The sequence below is a fragment of the Scyliorhinus canicula genome, chromosome 18 (assembly GCF_902713615.1).
Source record: "Scyliorhinus canicula chromosome 18, sScyCan1.1, whole genome shotgun sequence".
NCBI classification, from domain to species: Eukaryota; Metazoa; Chordata; class Chondrichthyes; order Carcharhiniformes; family Scyliorhinidae; genus Scyliorhinus; species Scyliorhinus canicula.
The window spans coordinates 23064153-23081117 of record NC_052163.1 but is presented as its reverse complement, the minus strand read 5'-3'; the positions used below and the strand labels follow the sequence as shown (position 1 = coordinate 23081117).

At 45.5% G+C, this 16965-nt stretch overlaps 1 protein-coding gene across 8 annotated transcripts in view; it reads left to right on the top strand.

Moving 5' to 3' along the window:
- Positions 1-16965, top strand: part of LOC119953276 (archaemetzincin-2-like) — a 291941-nt gene that overhangs the window by 23127 nt on the left and 251849 nt on the right. For 7 of the 8 annotated variants that reach the window (XR_005457983.1, XM_038777348.1, XM_038777349.1 and 4 more), the window contains 2 exons: positions 6405-6568; positions 15912-16088. Coding sequence is in view for 7 of the 8 variants with exons in the window: in XM_038777348.1 (XP_038633276.1) it covers positions 6405-6568; positions 15912-16088 (341 nt within the window). In the remaining variant the exon portion in view is untranslated. Of the gene's footprint in view, positions 1-6404; positions 6569-8814; positions 8919-15911; positions 16089-16965 lie in introns of those variants that run through there. The other variant, XM_038777351.1, reaches the window with a different exon arrangement.

Sequence of the window (16965 nt, the reverse complement as noted above, 5' to 3'; positions counted from 1 at the left end):
TCCTGTTACATTCCCAAAACCGACTTAGGCACAAAAATTGGGAGGTTCTGAAAAATGAACAAAAACTTTGGTGGAGCTGTCATCTTCACAGTCTAACTCACCCCGCCAATGATAACAAAAAACCCCACCTCTTGAAATCCTCCTTCAACAGATTAGTCCACCAGATTAGCCAAATTCAATTTATGTAGCTAAACCCAACTATGTGCCACCTTTATCCCCAAAAAACAAAAGCTCAACTTGATCAGCTGAAATAGTAACATCTGCAGCATCCTCCCCTGTATCTGAGCATTGACTGCAAACATCGCTCTTTCCCACATTAAGCTTATACCCCAAAATAGATCCAGATTTTTGTCACCATCTCCATAATACTATCTATACTAGCAGTCGGGCCCGTGACATTATACAGGCGGTTGTCCGCGTATGGGGACACTCGATGCTCCACCCCCTCTCTATTCTTCTCCACTCCATTGAAGCCCTTAGTGCCATCGCCAATGTAAAAATTAGCGGGGACATTGCCCTCCCCCCAAACATTTTGTAAAATTCAGCTGGAAAGCCTGCTTCGACCCACCTGGAGGTGGCATAATGGTTTTGTCATTGGATCAGTAAATCAGAAACCCAGGATAATGCTCTCGGGACCCAGGTTCGAATCCCGCCACTGCAGATGGTGAAATTTTAATTTAATAAAAAATCTGGAATTTAAAGCCTGATGATGACCATGAAACCATTGCTGATTGTTGTAAAAACCCATCTGATTCACTAATGTCCTTTAGGGAAGGAAAGCTGCCGTCTTTACCTGGTCTAGCCTACATATGACTCCAGATCCACAGCAATGGGGTACACACTTAATGTGGGAAAGAGCGATGTTTGCAGTCAATGCTCAGATACAGGGGAGGATGCTGCAGATGTTACTATTTCAGCTGATCAAGTTGACTCTTAACTTCCCCCTCAAGGGCAATTAGGGATGGGCAATAAATGTTGGCTCAGCCAGCAACACCACGTCCCATGGACGAATAAAGAAAATGCGCCTCCTCCAACCCAAATGGGGCACCCAACCCCTGCAACGTCCCCATCTCCACCACTGGGGAATCCAAGTCTTCCAAAAAATGCTTCATGCCTAAGTCACCCTCTGGGGACCCCGACCTGTACAGTCCCTGGTAGAAGACCTCAAACACATGGTCATCCAACTTCCACTGCGGCTGCTGGGGGGGCCCCCCTCTTCCAACACAAGTTCACAAAATGCAACTGCCACAGATCAACACCCTCCCCATCCTCCCTCATGAACCCCAGCAATTGCTGTGCCGATACTTCAAGGACTTGGGGCAAGCCCGACCCAATCTAGGATCGGTCCAGACCGCTTCTTTCACACCCCCCCCCCCCCCCCCCCCCCCCCCCCCCCATCTGTTGCAAATTGCCATTGAACTAGCCCAGGTCCTTCCCTTGATGCTCTGTGGCAGAGCCCGTGATGTCAGTTTGATGGACTGGGCAAGCAGCTAAATAGTGCATCTGGAATTATGAAGTATCCGCTGTTCTTGCTTGCGATTCGATTGGTGGAGCCATTCAGAACCTTCTAGAAGAAAGGCGGGTTGTGCGAAGAACTCCACTTTGTTCTGAGTTCTGTGAAACGGTTCTACAAGAAGCAGCTTGAAGGCACTCTCAGCTTTTTCTGTCTCCCAGGTAAATTATAGGGCTCCCAGCCCTGACTTGTGGAAGGCACTCCTATTTAAAAGACTGCAGACAGTAGCCAGACCTGTGAAGGTGCCCACTGGTTTGAAAGGCTACAAGCAGGTTCTCCCACAGGTCTGAAATGGTTTAACCATTTGTCTCAATGGCTGGGAAAAGACCAGGCTGAGGACTTTCTTCACAATACAGCCAGAATCTTTGCACACAGAACAGACAAGCTGAAAAGGCAGACTGGACATCGAATCAGCTCTCGCCTCTCATGTTTAAAGCTCTAGTAATATCTCAAGGAGATGGAGGCTCCATCTGGTGGTCGCAGGATAGAATTGCGCTGACCTGAATCTCCTGTGTATCGATTTCCCAGAGGGTCGCATTTGGAGAAGGCTGCACCTACAGGAACCACAACCTCAGCAGCAAAGATTCATCTCAAAACTTTTCCTCCCATTCCTGTTGTTTTAATCCTTCCCCTACCCCTACACCATATGTCCGTCTTGTGTGTGTCTGGGTGGAGGGTGCAATGTGGTGTTGGGAATAAGTAGACCATTGTTTATTATTTCCATTCTCTGTTCATCTTTTACTCTTATTATAAATAAACAGTTTGTTAATGTCCAATTCACCTAACAAACAGGTCTTTTGGGACTTGTGGGAGGAAATCGGAGTGCCCAGGCGGCACCCATGCAGACACAGGGAAAACGTGCAGACTCCACATAGACAGTGAATGAAGTCTGGAATCAAACCTGGGTCCCTGGTGCTGTGAAGCAGCAGTGCTACCACTGTGCTACCGTGCTGCCCTGTTTTAACCATCTTTTCTTCCAGTCCTGCTGCCTTCTGGAACCTATGGACATTGACTCCAAGGTCCCTTTGGTCGGTCCTCTGTACCTCCTAACGTCCTACCATTCATTTGTATATTCCCTTGCCTTGTTGGTTCTCCCAAACTGCATCACCTCGCGCTTTTCAGTGTTAAATTCCATTTGCCACTGTTCTGCCCATCTGACCAGCCTGTCTATATCACCCTGTAATCGAATGCTCTTTTTTTTAACTATTTACTACACCACGATTTTTTGCGTTATCTGTGAGTTTACCGATCGTACCCCCCATATTCTCATCTAGACCCCTAATGTACACTACAAACAGCACCGATCCCTGCGATACACCACTGGAACAGGCTTTCAGGGTCACAAAATCAGAAGAAGGGTATGGCTATTCAGGACTGAGCTGCGAATCTTTGGAAATCTCTACCTCCGAGACCTGTGGCTGCTCAGTCATTGAGTATATTCAAGACCAAGGTATATAGATTTTTCAGTAAAAGGAGAATATCACGGATATGGGGTAGTGTAGAAAGGTGGAAGTCATGTACAAGATCAGCCATGCCAAGGCGGAGCAGGTTCAAAGAGCCAAATGGCTTACTCCAGCTCCTGTTTCTTATGTAAGTGTTGGTAGAAATAACTGATTTGCCAGTGAGGTACGAAGCAATCAGAGGTATGCTCTCTTAGTCGGAGCACATAGGGTTGACACTGAAGAGTTGCCTCAGATTTTGCAACAGTAGAACATAGAACGATACAGCGCAGTACAGGCCCTTCGTCCCACGATGTTGCACCGACATGGGAAGTCAAAAACTAAAGGCCATCTAACCTACACTATGCCATTATCATCCATATGCTTATCCAATAAACTTTTAAATGCCCTCAATGTTGGCGAGTTCACTACTGTTGCAGGTAGGGCATTCCACGGCCTCACCACTCTTTGCGTAAAAAACCTACCTCTGACCTCTGTCCTATATCTATTACCCCTCAATTTAAGGCAATGTCCCCTCGTGCTAGCCACCTCCATCCGCGGGAGAAGGCTCTCACTGTCCACCCTATCTAACCCTCTGATCATTTTGTATGCCTCTATTAAGTCACCTCTTAACCTTCTTCTCTCTAACGAAAACAACCTCAAGTCCATCAGCCTTTCTTCATAAGATTTTCCCTCCATACCAGGCAACATCCTGGTAAATCTCCTCTGCACCCGTTCCAAAGCTTCCACGTCCTTCCTATAATGAGGCGACCAGAACTGTACGCAATACTCCAAATGCGGCCGTACCAGAGTTTTGTACAGCTGCAACATGACCTCATGGCTCCGGAACTCAATCCCTCTACCAATAAAGGCCAACACACCATAGGCCTTCTTCACAACCCTATCAACCTGGGTGGCAACTTTCAGGGATCTATGTACATGGACACCGAGATCCCTCTGCTCATCCACACTACCAAGAATTTTACCATTAGCCAAATATTCCGCATTCCTGTTATTCTTTCCAAAGTGAATCACCTCACACTTCTCTACATTAAACTCCATTTGCCACCTCTCAGCCCAGCTCTGCAGCTTATCTATGTCCCTCTGTAACCTGCAACATCCTTCCGCACTGTCTACAACTCCACCGACTTTAGTGTCGTCTGCAAATTTACTCACCCAACCTTCTGCGCCCTCCTCTAGGTCATTTATAAAAATGATAAACAGCAACGGCCCCAGAACATATCCTTGTGGTACGCCACTCGAAACTGAACTCCATTCTGAACATTTGCCATCAACCACCACCCTCTGTCTTCTTTCAACTAGCCAATTTCTGATCCACATCTCTAAATCACCCTCAATCCCCAGCCTCCGTATTTTCTGCAATAGCCGACCGTGGGGAACCTTATCAAACGCTTTACTGAAATCCATATACACCACATCAACTGCTCTACCCTCGTCTACCTGTTCAGTCACCTTCTCAAAGAACTCGATAAGGTTTGTGAGGCATGACCTACCCTTCACAAAACCATGCTGACTATCCCTAATCATATTATTCCTATCTAGATGATTATAAATCGTATCTCTTATAATCCTCTCCAAGACTTTACCCACAACAGACGTGAGGCTCACCGGCCTATAGTTACCGGGGTTATCTCTCCTCCCCTTCTTGAACAAAGGGACCACATTTGCTATCCTCCAGTCCTCTGGCACTATTCCTGTAGCCAATGATGACCTAAAAATCAAAGTCAAAGGCTCAGCAATCTCTTCCCTGGCTTCCCAGAGAATCCTAGGATAAATCCCATCAGGCCCCGGGGACTTATCTATTTTCACCTTGTCCAGAATTGCCAACACTTCTTCCGTACGCACCTCAATGTCATCTATTCTAATAGCCTGGGTCTCAGCATTCTCCTCCACAACATTATCTTTTTCCTGAGTGAATACTGACGAAAAGTATTCATTTAGTATCTCGCTTATCTCCTCAGCCTCCACACACAACTTCCCACCACTGTCCTTGACTGGCCCTACACTTACCCTAGTCATTCTTTTATTCCTGACATACCTATAGAAAGCTTTTGGGTTTTCCTTGATCCTACCTGCCAAAGACTTCTCATGTCCCCTCCTTGCTCGTCTTAGCTCTCTCTTTAGATCCTTCCTCGCTTCTTTGTAACTATCAAGCGCCCCAACTGAAACTTCACGCCTCATCTTCACATAGGCCTCCTTCTTCCTCTTAAGAGATTCCACTTCTTTGGTAAACCACGGTTCCCTCGCTCGAACCCTTCCTCCCTGCCTGACTGGTACGTACTTATCAAGAACACGCAATAGCTGTTCCTTGAACAAGCTCCACATATCCAGTGTGCCCAACCCTTGCAGCCTACTTCTCCAACCTACACATCCTAAGTCATGTCTAATGGCATCATAATTGCCCTTCCCCCAGCTATAACTCTTGCCCTGCGGGGTATACTTATCCCTTTCCATCACTAACGTAAAGGTCACCGAATTGTGGTCACTGTCTCCAAAGTGCTCACCTACCTCCAGATCTAACACCTGGCCTGGTTCATTACCCAAAACCAAATCCAATGTGGCCTCGCCTCTTGTTGGCCTGTCAACATATTGTGTCAGGAAACCCTCCTGCACACATTGTACAAAGAATGACCCATCTAATGTACTCGAACTATATATTTTCCAGTCAATATTTGGAAAGTTAAAGTCGCCCATAACAACTACCCTGTTACTTTCGCTCTTTTCCAGAATCATCTTCGCCATCCTTTCCTCTATATCCCTAGAACTATTAGGTGGCCTATAGAAAACTCCCAACAGGGTGACCTCTTCTTTCCTGTTTCTAACCTCAGCCCATACTACCTCGGAAGAAGAGTCCCCATCAGGTTTAAATTAGAGAGAAGAAGAGCTCTGCTGAAAATCTGAGATTGATATCCACCTACCGTTTTCTTGCTGAGGGCTGGCAGTGCTGCCTGTTTTATTTCCATGAATAATGCCACCAAATCAATGAATTTCCACAAATGCCTGGTCGTTATTAATGTAGTCTACCTCAGTGAAATGTGGCTCTCTGTTGATTAGGTGGCGAAGGTAAGAGGTGGAGCATCTTTTTTAAGTGAGGTACTTTCCACTAATTTGAATGAAATTGGAAAGTGAACCAAATTCAGGCCACAGTTGAATATAATTGTAATCAATTTCAACATTAGTTCTATTCACTACAGCTGGGAATTGTGACATTTTTGCCACTATGTGGAAAGCGAGTATATTTTATTTGATCATCTGAGTATTTTTCAATATTTTGACACCTAAATTGTGCTGCCTTGAAATCTTAAGATATACTTGAACAGATATTCAATTTGAATTAGTTGGTTGTAGATATTATTTTGATTTACTTGTACAGAGCGTAAAAAACTATTGAAACATGATGGTTGGTGTAAGCTTGTACGTATCTTTTACAGGGATGGGCGTTTTTAGTTTTGCTAGATATGATGATGATTTTTACACCATGAACTATAAAGGAAAGCTGACGAAAGGGAAACATCTGGCTCCTGACGATTATTCAGTCTTTGATGGATACTACACACCACCCATTACAAGCAAGCTGCTGCTGAGATCATGCAAGGTGGGTGTTTTTGCAGAACTGAAGGCGTTGCATTTGGAAACAGTTGCTTTAAATTGCAGTAGTGTCGTGCTTTTTGGACGTCATGTCAGCTTGGCCCAGTTGGGCTGACCTGTATCTCTCTAAATAGTTGTGGGTTGAAGCTTTAATATAGTCCAGTGTAGTCCAATATATCAACCATATGTGGCTAATTGCATTTCTGCTTAGTAAATTAAAATGAGTAATACAATTTGTCAATGGCCATTGATCTCAAAGGTCATATTTACATATGGCATGCATATGTACCTCAACCTTTTTTGATTGTTGTCTGTGCATTCTTGGCTACTGCAAATTAAATCAGCATCCAACCGTCTTTTGGATGGAAAGCCTGGGCAAGTCTTGTATGTCAATATTCTCTGCAATTATTATGGCAGCAGTGATTTAAAAAAAAAAAAATGTATTCTTTCATGGAATGTGTGTATCACTGCCAGATGCCCATCCCTAATTGCTCTTGAACTGAGTGGCTTCCTAGGCCATTTCAGAGGGCAGTTAGGAGTCAACGACATTGCTATGGGTGTGGAGTCATATCCATAGAACCCCACTGTGCAGAAGGAGGCCATTCAGCCTATTGAGTCTGCACCGACCCTCCAAAAGAACACTAGCTAGGCCCACTCCCCCACCCTATTCCTGTAACACCGTGCATTGGTCATGGCCAACCCACCTAACCTGCACATCTTTGGACACTAAAGGACAATTTATCATGGTGTTGCTCGTTATGCTTTGTTTAATTTGCTCTGTTTTAATTACCTTTGCATAAGAGTCGCCAGATATCTTTCTGATACCACCATAACGTTCAAAACCGAATACTGCTCAATGACTCGATACACCAGTTAGGGTTAGGGTTGAAATCAATGCACATTTATTTACACACACAGTCAATTGTTACTCATGCACAAACTCTACTCACTAAACTACAACTACTACTAAAAGCCTATACTTAGCTTCGGGCGCCCACTCTGTCAGAGGAACAATGGCCGTTGTCTGGTTCTGATACTGCTGGCTTCGAACTGATATAGAATAGTAGCTCGTAGCGTGCGTTGACCTTAGACTTACTTGGCTGGTGCTTGGCGGGCCTCTCGTCGCTGAGAGCCAAAAGCCAAGGTGAAGGCGAAGAAGAAGAGGAAGAGAGCGCTCTGACCTTGGGGACTTTTCTTTATACCCCAAAGGGTTTCGCACCCTTCTGGGCGGTTCCTGAACTTGGTCCCAATTAATTGGACCATGTCCCAATCAGTTGTATTGATTCTCTCCAATAAAGGGGTCGTTCCTCAATCGCTGGGCCCTAGGTGATCGTTGGCCTGCCTTTGTTTTAGTCTCCACTGGTGCCGGGGAGTCTGCCCTGGTACCGATTGCTTAAATATTTCTCTTTTGTCCCCAGAGATATCTCATTACTATGCTAATGGCTTGTAGTATCAGTTCTGTCTGGGATCTGCAAGTTCCAGTCCACAGGCAAACCTTGCACCTGCTTGTTTTCCTAGTACTGTCCAATTTTCCCTGTACTCTTTGCGAATGTCCATTTTGGAATCGGGACGTGGCCACCCCAGGGAAGCTACAGTGGCTAATCCACCTAACCTGCACGTCATGTGTAGGCCAGACCGGGTAAGGATTGCAGTCTTTCTTCCCTAAAGGGCAATCATGAATCAGATGGGTTCCTATGATAATGTGATTTCATGGTCACGATTACTGAGACTAGTTTTTAATTTCAGATTTTATTCATTGAATTTAAATTCCACCACTTTCTCTCAGTTTTCTCTGCCTCCCAGGCTTTAATGGGGTCCCAGCCAGACCTGTGGAGGGCACTCCGATTTGAAAACCTACTGGTTTGAAAGGCTGCGAGCAGATTGACCCACCAGGTCTGTAATGGTTTAATCGTCTTGTCTGAATGGCTAGGAACAGACCTGGCTGAGGACTTTGTTCATGATACAGCCAAAATCTCTGCACACAGATCAAACAAGCGGAAAAGACAGACTGAACATAGAAGTCTCATTTTTAGGTTTGAAAGGCTGCGAGCAGGTTCTCCCACCAGGAGGTTCTCTCTCAACTTTCTCTGTCTCCCAGGTGATTTAAAGGGTTCCCAGCCAGACCTGTGGAAGGCTGCTGTGGTGGGATTTGAACCCGTGTCCTCAGAGCATTAGTTTGGGCCTCTGGATTGCTAGTCAAGTGACATTACCACTACCCCACCATCTCCCCATTTTCCACCATTTTCTTGCAGGAAACAATCTAGTATAAGGGAGCAAAAATCTGCAGGATGGATAGAAGATGTGGAAAGGTTTGTCTCTCTTCTTTGAGAATGACAGGAGGAGGCCACTTATTCGTAGTAAGTAGACCGTTTTTTTTCTGAGGCTGTTAGTATCCAACGTGTGGTCCCAAGGTTCTAGATCCAGTGCTGGAAAAGATTTGATGACCTCATGAGGCTTAGCAACGTGAGTGTCCTGGAACTCTCCATTGGCAGCCAGCACTCTCTTACCTCCCCGGAATTCCTCTGCGCAACACTCCTTTAATCAATATATTTTGTTGTCAACCTCCTTACCAAATCTCTGTCTCAACTCACTTGCAACATTTTGCACTCTTGCATCATTCCCACAGTGGCCCTCCTCAAATGTTTACCTTCTATCCTTAGCAGTTAACTGCTCACACTCTTAACCTTTTTTCAATGCAGCAAAGAGAGCTCACAATTCCAGGGAGATGAAGAGAACCGAGAGTGAGCCTGTCGCCATTGTCACCCAGATTGTGAAGTAGGAGGAAACTGGAGATCAGCAGGGTGGCAGCTATACAGGTCGTTCCCAGTGTGAGGGCCCAGGGACTTGGTGACAACATTAGATATAGCTGCCACTTGGCACTTAACGCAGTCATGTTAAATCAGTTGACAACAACATTAAATGCCACGATCTGCCAACTTGGAACCTGTTTCACCTAGGTTAAACACCAACGCACGGCTTTCATCTGCTACAGGTGTGTTTTCGATGCTGGCAGAAGAGATGAGGGATGAGGCTGATGATTCTTTGAGGAGACACTGTCACAGAATCACAGAATACTGTAGTGCAGAAGAGGCCCATCGGCCCATGGAGACTGCACCCACGCATGAAAGGCCCTGACCTGCCCACCTAGTCCCACTTGCCAGCACTTGACCCATTGCCTTGAATTTTATGGCTTGCCAAGTACTCATCCAGTCACGTGCCTCCTGTGCACCCTCCACCAATACAGATACACATATCCCATTGGGCCTAGCTTCTCAAACAGATAGGGTGATAGCGGGTTAGGAGCACATCACATGAAGCAGGTGCTGGATACAGGGACAGAAATGGAGAGTTAACGTCAGAGGGTGCAGAACATTAAGCTCTGCTCAGCTGAACACAGATTGAGAGCCTCTGGGTTCACACCATTCTTGTGGAACAGGAACAAGCAATATGTATGCATCTGTCAGAATTACCAGAGGTAGTGCACAACTTTGCATAGAAAATGGAGAAGCCTATAAGTTCATAAGATATATGTGCAGAATTATGCCTTTTGGCCATCAGTCTGTTCCGCATTCGATTATGGCTGATCTCATCCTGGCCATAACTTCACCATCCTGCCCATTCTCCATACCCTTCAACCCATCACCAATTAAAAATCTGTCTAATTCCTTAAATTTACTCACTCTCCCTGCATCCACCGCAGTCAGAGATTGCGAATTCCACAGATTCATAACCCTTTGAGAGATGTAGTTTCTCCTCAACTCCTTTTAAAATTTGCTACCTCTTATCCTAAGACTATGGCCTGTTGTTCTAGAATGCCCCACAAGAGGAAGCATCCACTCCACGTCTACTTTATCCAAATCTTTTTTTAAATAAGTTTAGAGGATCCAATTTTGTTTTTTCCCAATTAAGGGGAAATTTAGCACAGCCAATCCATCTACCCTGCAAACCTTTTTGGGTTGTGAGACGGAGAGAATGTGCAAACTCCACACGGACAGTGACCCGGGGCCGAACCCGGATCCTTGGCGCCGTGAGGCAACAGTGCTAACCACTGCTTTAACGTGCCGACCTTTTATTAATATTTTTTATCATGTTGTATACGACAATTTGAATTCGCCTCATACTCTAGAGAGTATAGGCCTAAACTGTTCAATCTCTCTTCTTACGACAAACCCCTCATCTCTGGAATCAATCCATCTCCAGCATGATCGCCATGATGTCCCTGGAATTGTCATTGGTGGTCACCTACAATGAAAGAGTGGGCACCTCATGGGAAATCTGATGTAGCAGGTTACCCAGTTGCCTGCACACCATATAATAATAATCTTTATTAGTGTCACAAGTAGGCTTACTTGTGGCGCCTGTTCGGGTTTACAGATGGAGAATTCAGAATGTCCAATTCACCTAACAAGCACTTCTTTCGGGATGTGTGGGAGGAAACCAGAGCACGCGGAGGAAACCCATGTAGACATGGGGAGAACATACAGACTCCACCCAGACAGTGACCCAAGCCGGGAATCGAACCAGGGTCTCTGGTGCTGTGAAGCACCAGTGCCTGTCAATTTAAATGGCATCTATCAAAGCTGTGACTGAATGCGGCAATCACATGCAGCTAGGTGATCATCTTTTGGTCAGCAAGGAAATGCAGGTGGAACCTGAGAGAAAATATGAAGTTCTTCTAAAATTGTGTCCTTTTCCAGTCCTTGCTCTCCATCCCTCTTAAAGCCATACAAGCTGTGGCCTGTCCCGATGTCCAACTCTGCCCCTGCACAGATGCCGGAGGAGGAGTCTTTGGCGAGACCGTACAAGTTCCAGATGCCAGAGGAGTCTGTCATGGGTGTTTCATGTCAAAGCAGGAGAACGAGCAGATTTCTGCTAGCTCTGCTGAAACCATAGGTGTAAAACCACACACAAGTGGTAGAAAGCATATGAGGGAAATAACTCTGTTGCACAAAGGGAATTATTTGGGTGCTTATTACATTGTTCCTGTACCATTGATGCTCTTTATTTGAATGAAATAATTAGTTTAAATTAACTACTCATTGAAGTATGCTGCAAGCATACTTTTAAAGTGAAGCACTGCTGGATGAGTCTGTCACAGGCTTCTCTGAAAGTCAGTTCTGCAGCTGGAGACGCCAACAGCATATCATGATGCTCCTCCTCCTCCTCCGAGGATTCTGGCCACTCTCCACATTCCGCTGGTGCCAAATCCAGTCTTCTCTGCAGGCAGAGGCGGACTTGCAGTGAAACACACAGTGCTGCAGCAGAGGGCACTGGCCAATAGGGGGCCCCATACGGAGAGGTGGCTGTTAGAGCACCAATCAGTCTTGTAGCTCGATCAAAGTAGCAAAACCTAATTTTGAGCAAGCCAGTGATCTGATCTATTATTGCTTTGTGGTAATATGGCTCCTGTTGTACCTCTCCTGTGCCTCTGTGATGAGTTTCCTCACTGAGTGAAGGGCCAGGTCAGGAGTGGGTATCACTTGTCCCCATGTGGCAGCTTCTGAGGCTGTCTGGTGGAGAGAATTGTGTAAGCTGAGACTGTTGAAAGATGAATGAGTACTGGCAGCTCCCTGAATATTTTGCGCACATCTGCATTATCCTCTTGGAATTGGTCCGATATAAGCTGTGCATTCAGGGAGTGAAAGACCTTCCAATTTACAAATACGCCTGACAATTCTGGCATCAGCATTGCCACCTAGGGCCAGTCAATGACCCCTTGGACCTGTGGAAATCCTGGGAGAGAAGCAAAGCCTTCATCCATCTCAAAGTTGATGTAGTTGGAAACCCTCACAACAAAGCATCAGTGACCTGGCCAATGCAGTGGACTGAAGATTGCGAGATTCTACACAGGACTGTGGTCAACTTAACAGCCACGGGCAATAGCTGACCACCTGTTCCTCTTGGGTGGAGATTTCCAGAAGAGGCTGTCACGTGTGCGTGAGTCTTCTGAAACACTGCTGTTGAAAGAGGTAGAGGAAGCTGAGTCCTTGGCCGATAGATTCTGTACTGAGGACATCACCTCCTCCATGGACCTGTGTCTAACCCCTTGTTACAAACTTCATCGAGACCGATAACTTTTCAGAAAGTGATATGCATTTTTCAGTAACCAAGATCAGGAACTTTGGAAATTTATTCATTTTTGTTAGAAATTGTTAAGTTTCTAACAGGATCGTGGCTGAGATAGTCTGTATGGTTTAGCAGTTTACTGGGTGAATTCTCACTCATGGGAGGAATAAGACCAATATATAAGAGCAGAATTAAGCCATTCGGCCCATCATGTCTGCTCCGCCATTCGATCATGGTTGATATGTTTCTCATTCCTATTCTATCTACTCCCTGTAACCCCTGATCCCCTTATTTTTTTAAATAAATATTTTTATTCTCCTCTCTCATTTTCTCCCAAATTTACACCCACCAACAATAAACAATCAGCAGTAACGAATACAATGTCAATTCCTATATCAACAACAATCCCATCCTCCCACCAACCCCCAAACAACTGCCCGCATGTTAATATAAACACATAACAAAACAGAATCAGGATCACCCATCCCCCACCACACCAGGGCACAGGGTGGAGAGGTTGATCTCCATCCCAACAGGATCCGCCTTTGGGTGATCAACGAGGCGAAGGCTACAACATCCGCCTCTGCACCCATTTCCAACTCCGACTGGTCTGACACCCCGGATATGGCCTCCCGAGGGCCCGGGTCCAATTTTACGTGCACCGCCTTATTTTTTAAAATTTATTTTAAATTGCGAGTACCCAATTGTTTTTTTTGCAATTAAGGGGCAATTTAGAATGGCCAATACACCTAACCTGCACATCTTTGGGTTGTGGGGGTGAAACCCACGCAGACACGGGGAGAATGTGCAAACTCCACACGGACAGTGACCCAGGGCCGAGATTCAAACCCAGGTCCTCAGCGCCGTAGTCCCAGTGCTAACCACTGCGCCACCGTGCTGTCTTACGTGCTCCACTTTAGAGATTACCCTAAAAACCTCCTTCCAGTAATCCTCCAGCTTTGGACAGGACCAAAACATATGAATGTGACTCGCGGGGCCCCTCCCCACACGGGGAGCACATACATTTTTTTTTACTGATATTTTATTAAGGTATTTGAAAATTTTTGTAACAGTAACAAAAACAATGACATCAACATGGTAAATAAGTAGCCCAGCCCAATCTTCACACCTCAACCATACAACAACAATCCCCCCCTCCCCCCCCCCCCCCCCCCCCCCCCCCCCCCCTTGGAATACTGCATCTGCTGACATTTTTAATTTCCCCCGAGAAAGCCGACGAACGGCTGCCACCTCCGGGTGAACCCTAACATTGACCCTCTTAAGGCAAACTTTATTTTCTCAAGACTGAGAAACGCAGCCATGTCACTAACCCAGGTCTCTACACTCGGGGGCTTCGAGTCCCTCCACATTAATAAGATCTGTATCTTGGCTACCAGGGAGGCAAAGGCTGGTCGTCGGCCTCTTTCGCCCCCTGAAATCCCGGATCTTCTGACACTCCAAACATCACTACCTCCGGACTCGGCACCGCCCGTTTTTAGCACTGTGGGCATTGCCTTAGCAAAACCTTGCCAAAACCCTCTAAGCTTCGGGCATGCCCAAAACATGTGGACATGATTTGCTGGGCTTCCCGTGCACCTCCACACCTATACTCTACCCCGAAAAACTTGCTCATTCTAGCCACTGTCATGTGTGCCCGGTGGACTACCTTAAATTGTATCAGGCTAAGCCTGGCACACGATGAGGAGGTATTAACCCTGCTTAGGGCATTCGCCCATAGACCCGCCTCTACTCTCCTCCTAGCTCGTCCTCCCACTTGCCCTTAAGCTCCTCCATTTCCTCCGCCTCTGAAAGCTCAGGTAAATATCCGATACCTTCGCCTCTCCCACCCAGGTGCTGGAGACTACTCTATCCTGTATCCCCTGTGGCGGCAGCAGCGGAAAGGCCGGCACCTGTTTTCACACACTTCTTCTACACCAACAAAGAGCCGGCTCATACTCGCCCTTGAGGTGTGCTCTAAATACCACCTTCAGCTGTATCAGCTCCAACCTCGTGCACGAGGTGGAGGCGTTCACTCTCCAGAGCACCTCACACCAGAACCCCTCCTCCATACCTCTCCCAACTCTTCCTTCTCTTCCAAAATAGCCTGTACCCCTGATCCCCTTATTAATCAAGAACTTATCTATCGGGCATCACGATGCACAGTAGTTAGCACTGCTGCCTCATGACGCCGAGGTCCCAGGTTCAATCCCTTAATTGGAAAAAATTGGGTCCTCTAAATTTATTTTTAAAAAACGAACTTATCTATCTCTGTCTTAAAGTCACTCAGTGACTTGGCCTCCACAGTCTCCTGCAGCAATTCAGTTTTTAAAAATAAAATTAGAGTGCCCAATTAATTTTTTCCAATTAAGGGGAAACTTAGCGTGGCCAATCCACCTACGCTGCACATCTTTGGGTTGTGGGGGCGAAACCCACGCAAACACGGGGAGAATGTGCAAACTCCACATGGACAGTGCTGCGGCAATTGATTTGACAGATTCACGTCTGGCTGAAGAAATTCCTCCTCATAGTTTTAGAATTTTGAGTTAATTACGTGAAAATGCCTGTAAACGTTTGTATTGAGGGAAGTTTATTAGCTGTTTCTAGTTATCTTGACCATGCTGTTCGCATTTCTTTATGAATGTTTATCATATAATCCTACGGTGCAGAAGGAGGCCATTCGGCCCATCGAGTCTGCTCCGATCATTTGACACAGATCCAATCCCCACCCTATCCCTGTAACCCCATCTAACCTTTGGACACTTAGGGGTAATTTAGCATGGCCAATCCACCTAACCTGCACATCTTTGGATAGGGATAACAATAAATTGAGGCTTCTTTTTAGATGGATTTAAAATATTCTGTGGCAGTATTCAAAGAACATGGAAGTTCTCCTGATATCCTGGTCAAATTTACCTTGTGACTAATGCCACCAAAAATAGATAAATAAACCCTTACATCCATGAGTTCAGAAGCAGATGAGATTTAAACAAATGCAATCTCTGAGTGATACCATTGCACCAGAAGTATATTCTGCATTACATTTTTAGAGAATACAAATGTATGCTGGATTGAGACTGCTAAAGTGGAGAGATAGAGCTTTAAAAAGGTCTGAAAATAGTTATTGTTTTCATATTTCAGAATGGATAGCTGAACATAGCATTGCTCTATTAATTTTTTTTAAAAATTTGATTCTTTAAAAACAATTTTATTTCATTCATTTCATTTCATTTCAATTTCAGGTTGTTGTGTCACTTCCAGTAAAATAAAATTTGCTGTATTTTCAGACTTTAACTCATGAAATTGGACACATTTTCGGCATGCATCACTGCCAGTGGTTGCAATGTGTAATGCAAGGTTCCAACCATTTAGAGGAGTCTGACCGACGACCAATTGATCTTTGCCCTATTTGCCTAAGAAAGCTGCAGTGTGCCATTAACTTTGACATTAAGGAGAGATACAAGGTAGAGTAACAGTTATTAACTTTTTCATTTTTCTCTATGAAGTGTTATGAAAGATTTGAAATAAAAATGAAAAATATATTGTTTTATTGTGAAAATTACATTATTAGTATGATTGATTGGTACTTTAATATTATTATTGTCACAAGTAGGTTTACATTAACACTGCAATGAAATTACTGTGAAAATCCCCTTGTCGCCACATTCCAACACCTGTTCGCGTACACTGAGTGAGAATTCAGAATTTCCAATTTCCCCAACAAGCACTTGTTCCGGGACTTGTGGGAGGAAACCGGAATACCCGGAGGAAACCCACACATGCGGGGAGTCTGTGCAGACGCTGCACAGACTGTGACCCAAGTAGGAATCAAACCTGGGACCCTGACTCTGTGAAGCAACAGTGTCAACCACTGTGCTACCATGGCTGGCACAGTGGTTAGCACTGTTGCCCATGGCGCTGAGGACCCTGGTTCGATTCCGGCCCCGGGTCACTCTGTGTGGATTCTCCCCGTGTCTGCGTGGGTTTCACCTCCACAACCCAAAGATGTACAGGTTAGGTGGATTGGGCATGATAAATTGCCCCTTAATTGGGAAAAAAAAGAAGTGGGTGCTCTAAATCTATAATTTAAAAAAAAAAAAAGTACTTTGCAGTGGTTTTCTTCAGAATATTTCCCAATGGGTAGCGCAGTGCTTCCCAAACACTCTCCTGGTGTGACCCCATTCTAATGCCTCCGGCAGCGTGTGATTCTAGGATGAAATTTTTGGGAGGGGGAGGAATGAGAGTTGTTGAAGGGGAGAGGGGAGGAATTGAGTGTGTCCCAGCTCCCACTCCTTCACCTCTCCCCTTTACCCCACTCGTAGAAATGTGTCCAATCTTCAC